Consider the following 5,624-nt stretch of genomic DNA (forward strand, 5'->3'; position numbering starts at 1 on the left):
ATGGTCGACCATTTGATGGTCGACCATACAAACAAGGTGGTCGACCATAATCTATTGGTCGACCATAGGTTATGGTCGACCATTGTGGTCGACCATAATCTATGGGCGACCACAAATGGCTATGGTCGACAATTTGTGGTCGACCAATATTTCCGTAACTGTACTAATTTTTTTTGTGTCACAGGTTTATTTGCCGAGGAAACTTGGCAGAGATGCAGTATTTCGATGCAAATTAACAATTCAATCGAGATACAAAGAGGTTTATGAGAAGATTCATCGCTATTTGAACAACGACGAGAGAACCCATTTTTTCGAGCAGTCGGCTTTTGGTAATTTGGTTAGGTATTATAGAGATTTTAACATTTCCAGTCAAATTATATGGTATTTAATGAGTAATAAGATTGTTGATAGTAGTAGTGATGATTTGTGGACGGTGGTGCGCAAAAGGCCGGTTAGATTTTTTTTGTTAGAATATTGATTAATAACGGGTCTCGATTGCGCTATAGAGCCCGAAGATTTATCAGATAGAGATGTATTTGGCACCACACACTTTTCCGGTAAGTCTGAGATTGCTTTGAGTGATTTGGAAGGAAAGATTAATATCGAAGTGCATAATGAGACTGGTATAGATGTGGAGAAGATAAAGATGGCTAGTCTATACTTTTGTTGTGCCGTATTTGGTTAGGCGACGAGGAAAAAGACGAAGAAGATCGACCCTAAATTTTTTAGGCTTGTAGATGATTTGGATAGGTTCAACCATTATCTCTGAGGTAAAGTAACCTATCGAGATGCTGTCCGATGTTTGAAGAAGGACCTTTTATAGCGATATAATTATCTCACCGAGGCACAAGGTCGGAAAGAAGTTGACGTCAGCTTACTTGTCGGCGGTTTTGTTCTACCTCTGCAGGTATATTATTTTTTGAATGTTAAAGTGGATTTGATATCTTTATTTCTACTAGTAACATTGTTTGAAATTTATGTTACCGATCCTTGCTTATGAATGTTATCCGAGCGTGGCACAAAAGGTAGCAAGGAGAAGAGATGTGGAAGGTTTGATGTTGCCCAGGATGTTTCAGTGGGTGACTAACACATGGTCGTCAAACCGTGCCCGAACTGGCGCTGATATCGCTGCAGCCTTTGGTGGTTCTCCTATAGATGTAAATAATATGAATTGATTTGATATAATAACTGTGGACATTAATTTTTTATTAAAATGATCTGTTATTAATTATATGCAGGATTGTCTTAGATTTTTGACTCCTACTCCTGAGGAGCTAGTTTCACCTTATTACACGACCGGGATTTTTGTTGATTCTGCACCTGATGCGGTCATCACTCGGGTGCTCGAGCTCTGGAGGAAAGGTGAAACAGTCATATGTAGCGAGCACCCTTTGGAGTCTCCCTCAGTCCAGCACACGCCTTCTGCACATTCAAGTCCTGTTTTTTCCGGCAACTTTTATGGTGATATGAGTAGATCAGTCCAGCACACCCTTTCTGCAAATGCATCTCAGGACGTTTCCGGCACCCGTTCTGGTGATCTTAATAGATCCAGCTCTAGCACTAGTTCTCCAATGCGTACGGGTCCTAGAGTCCACTTTGGACTCAATCCTTCCCGCCACCCGTCACCGTTGGAGCATCGTTTCGAGAGGCGGTTGACTGCCTTGGAGGATTCCGTTGCGTCTATGCATGTTAAGATGTCAGCAGAATTTATTGAGACCAGGACGTCTATCCGGAATATAGATATGGCTTTAGATGACTTGAAATCGAGTTTCAATCTTGGTCTCGATGAGTTGAGATCGAGTTTGACTGAACAGATCAGAGCTGGTTTTGCTGAGATGAGGTCTAACATGCTAGTGCATCAGGACAAAGATTATAGCATAGCCTATAGCAGAGGGCGGAAGAGGAAATCATCCGAGGCCGATTTTGGTGAGTTAATTATATTAATTATATTTATTTTTATGTGATAGAATTGTCATTATTATTTTAATTTGTTTAATTTACGTTGTTAGGTGTGGATGATAATCTGGCTAAGGAAATTGACAGTAGTAGCCAAACACAACATATATTTGAGCCTAACCTTCCAGTCATTACAGAGGAGTCCTCAGAAGGTGAGTTAATGCACTTTTTTGATTTTATATTTATGTATAGTTTATTTAACAATAAACTTTTTTTTAGATATTCAAGCGACTCCGGATGCGCGTAATCCAGTTGGCGAAGCGACCACGTCGAGAGGTTATTACACTGCACCTTGTCTATTCATATTTGCATTGAAGTTGTTTTAATTGATCAATTTACGCAGTGAGGCCACTTGAGGAGACCGTGACACTAAAAGTAAACACCTCGCTGGCACGAGTTAGGGCATCGATGCTCGACCGTTCGCCAAGTATGATTCGAGGTTTTTATGCCGAATATGAGAAGTCGTACTATGGGCCCATGGCGATCGTAAACTCGCGTGTCACTTTCTCTGTAAGCATTTACAATGCTTTTAAATTTGTAGAGAACTTATTTTAAAACATTGAAAAACTTTTGTTTTGTTGTATTCAGCACTTCGGCGAAGCTCTCCGTGGATTGCTTGAGATGCAGAACCGACATCCTGAAGTGATGTCGCCAGATGTGTCGTTGATGGACATAGATTTCTACAGTTCGATGTCAATATTGGCCGAAGATAGAGATAATGTTGTCAACACAGATTTGGTGGGGAAAGTGAAAAGCAGTGATCCAAAATGGCCTTGTATCTCGTGGGAGAAGGCACGAAGAATTCTCATCCCTGTCTACAGAGATAGGCGCTGGTTTTTGCTAAAACTCGTTACAGGGGTGAATAAGTGCATTATATATGACTTGTAGTGAAGGCACGATCCCAACTTCAAAGATCTGAATGAGGAAATAGAGCCTATACTTATAAACGCTGCTCGTCTGCTATCCATTGTTGGGAACAACCCACACCCCGAGAGGCCATGGAATATAAAGCTTCATGATGAATACAGTGCCAAGATTATACAGTAAGTTGTCAACTTTTTAATTAAAATATAAAAAGTTCATTATATTTTATGATTTTATACAGTAAATAATAACTTTTTATTTTATTTTTTTTTCTCAGCGAAGATTCTGGAGCATTTATATTAGCCGTTGCTGGATACTCTTTGTCTACGAAGAGTGCGTAATTAGTACTAAATTTGGATGAAAAATTAGTATCTGAGTTTAGATATTTTTTAGCTTGTAATATGTTCCTTAATGATTGGTCATTGTTGTGATGTATATGACAATTTTATGCAATTACTGGACACACATTGTTTGTTATTTGTTTGTTTTGTTATGTAATTCCATAGTATTTTTTTGTTCGACCACTCTAGTTTGTGTTTTGTGGTCTACCATTCTACTTTTTTGGTCGACCACTGTGTTTTTTGGTCGACCCCCATGACACATGACACTATGCTTTTTGGTCGACCTTACAAATACGGTCAACCACTCTCTTTTATGGTCGACCACTCTTTTTTTATGGTCAACCCCACTTTTTTTGGTCGACCATACAACTATGGTCGACCAAGTCTGTGCTTTGGTCGACCACAGTGCTTTAGGTTTAGGGTTTAGGGTTTCGTGTTTAGGGTTTATAATTTACAGGTGTCACGATCTCAAAATTATGTTGTATGTTATAATTTAAATTTGAATCAATCGCAAGATGATGTTACATTTCAATAAATTTGAATCGTGAAATCACGATTATGTTGTAAGATATAATTTACAGGTGTGACGATCTCAAAATAATGTTATATGTTATAATTTAAATTTTAATCAATCTCAAGATGATGTTACATTTCAATAAATTTGAATCGTGAAATCACGATTATGTTGTAAGATATAATTTACAGGTGTCACGATCGCAAAATTATGTTATATGTTATAATTTAAATTTGAATCAATCTCAAGATGATGTTACATTTCAAAAAATATGAATCGTGAAATCACAATTATGTCGTAAGATATAATTTACAGGTGTCACGATCTCAAAATTATGTTATATGTTATAATTTAAATTTGAATCAATCTCAAGATGATGCAACATTTCAAAAAATATGAATCGTGAAATCACAATTATGTTACATGATATAATTTACAGGTGTCACGATCTCAAAATTATGTTATATGTTATAATTTAAATTTGAATCAATCTCAAGATGATGTTACATTTCAAAAAATTTGAATCGTGAAATCACAATTTTGTTGTAAGATATAATTTACAGGTGTCACGATCTCAAAATTATGTTATATGTTATAATTTAAATTTGAATCAATCTCAAGATGATGTTACATTTCAAAAAATTTGAATCGTGAAATCACAATTATGTTGTAAGATATAGTTTACGGGTGTCACAATATGAAAATTATGTCATATGTTATAATTTAAATTTGAATCAATCGCAAAATGATGTTACATTTAAAAAAATTTGAATCGTGAAATCACAATTATGTTGTAAGATATAGTTTACGGGTGTCACAATATGAAAATTATGTCATATGTTATAATTTAAATTTGAATCAATCGCAAAATGATGTTACATTTAAAAAAATTTGAATCGTGAAATCACAATTATGTTGTAAGATATAATTTACAGGTGTCACGATTTCAAAATTATGTTATATATTATAATTTACATATGAATCAATCTCAAAATGATGTTATATTTGAAAAAATATGAATCGTGAAATAATTTACATAATAAACAGGCTAATGGTCGACCATAAATGCCCGATGGTCGACCAAAAATAAAAGATTGGTCGACCATCAATCCAATGGTCGACCATCGGGCTAATGGTCGACCAAAAATAAAACTTTGGTCGACCCTCAGGCTAATGGTCGACCATCCAGCAGCATATGATTCTATCTTTTGCTGAGTTCGGCGATGGAAGGAATTCTGTTTTGTTTTCTTCTACCAACTCTCTTCTCTACCAAAGGAGGCAACACCAATGGAAAATTAATGTTGCGTGGCCATTCATTTTCTTCCGGAACAGAGTAAACAGTCTCTGAGTAAGCCATGCACCATGACATCGTAGAATAGTACTCTGAACACAGATCATATATATCAATCTTCGCCAACCAACTGGCTGCAATGGCATGAGCACATGGAATTCTATCAATATCAAATACTCGACATGTGCATCTTTTTGATTCCAGGTCCACTATGGCCGAATGTCCACGGCCCCTAACATCAAACTCCAGACGACCTAATTCTAAAACTTGCATTCCCTGGGCATCAGTGGATCGGCTACGAAGAATCCCCTCGATGGAAGGGGTCAGATTAGTGTTACTTGAAATTGATGCGTGGCGATATCGGGCAAACCAACATGAGGCCAGTTTCTGCAAAGAATCTAAAAGTGCAATGATTGGCAGCTTCCTTTCCTCAAGTAATCTAGCATTGATCGACTCAACCCCGTTTGTCGTCATAATATTGTAACGGGTCTTTGGACAATATGCTCGATTCCATCTATCAAGTGAATCTCTCTCGTCCAAAAATTGCGCTGCCTCAGGATATCTATTCCTAAATTCATTGTATGCATTATCAAACTCGAAAGGCTTATAAATTTTTGCAATGTGCAAAAACATTTCGATTGCACCCTTCTTTTTGCAT

At 36.9% G+C, this 5,624-nt stretch overlaps 1 protein-coding gene across 1 annotated transcript; it reads left to right on the plus strand.

Moving 5' to 3' along the window:
• On the plus strand, nt 1–2,282 carry LOC140973035 (uncharacterized). The gene is made up of 8 exons (XM_073435950.1): nt 1–138; nt 185–329; nt 507–649; nt 824–907; nt 1,026–1,157; nt 1,239–1,926; nt 2,010–2,108; nt 2,176–2,282. The coding sequence occupies exons 1-8, from the start codon at nt 1–3 to the stop codon at nt 2,280–2,282; spliced, it is 1,536 nt and encodes a 511-aa protein (XP_073292051.1).
• Nucleotides 2,283–5,624: the final 3,342 nt, after the last annotated feature.

The sequence above is a fragment of the Primulina huaijiensis genome, chromosome 1 (assembly GCF_012295235.1).
Source record: "Primulina huaijiensis isolate GDHJ02 chromosome 1, ASM1229523v2, whole genome shotgun sequence".
In the NCBI taxonomy this organism is placed as follows: Eukaryota; Viridiplantae; Streptophyta; class Magnoliopsida; order Lamiales; family Gesneriaceae; genus Primulina; species Primulina huaijiensis.

What these genes read in the sequence shown, in the direction of transcription:
- LOC140973035 (XM_073435950.1), top strand. Translation starts at nt 1, where the DNA reads ATGGTCGACCATTTGATGGTCGACCATACAAACAAGGTGGTCGACCAT. An exon ending in GCTATGGTCGACAATTTGTG is followed by an intron (nt 139 to 184) that starts GTCGACCAATAT and finishes TTTGTGTCACAG; the next exon opens with GTTTATTTGCCGAGGAAACT. An exon ending in TTTCGAGCAGTCGGCTTTTG is followed by an intron (nt 330 to 506) that starts GTAATTTGGTTA and finishes ATTGCGCTATAG; the next exon opens with AGCCCGAAGATTTATCAGAT.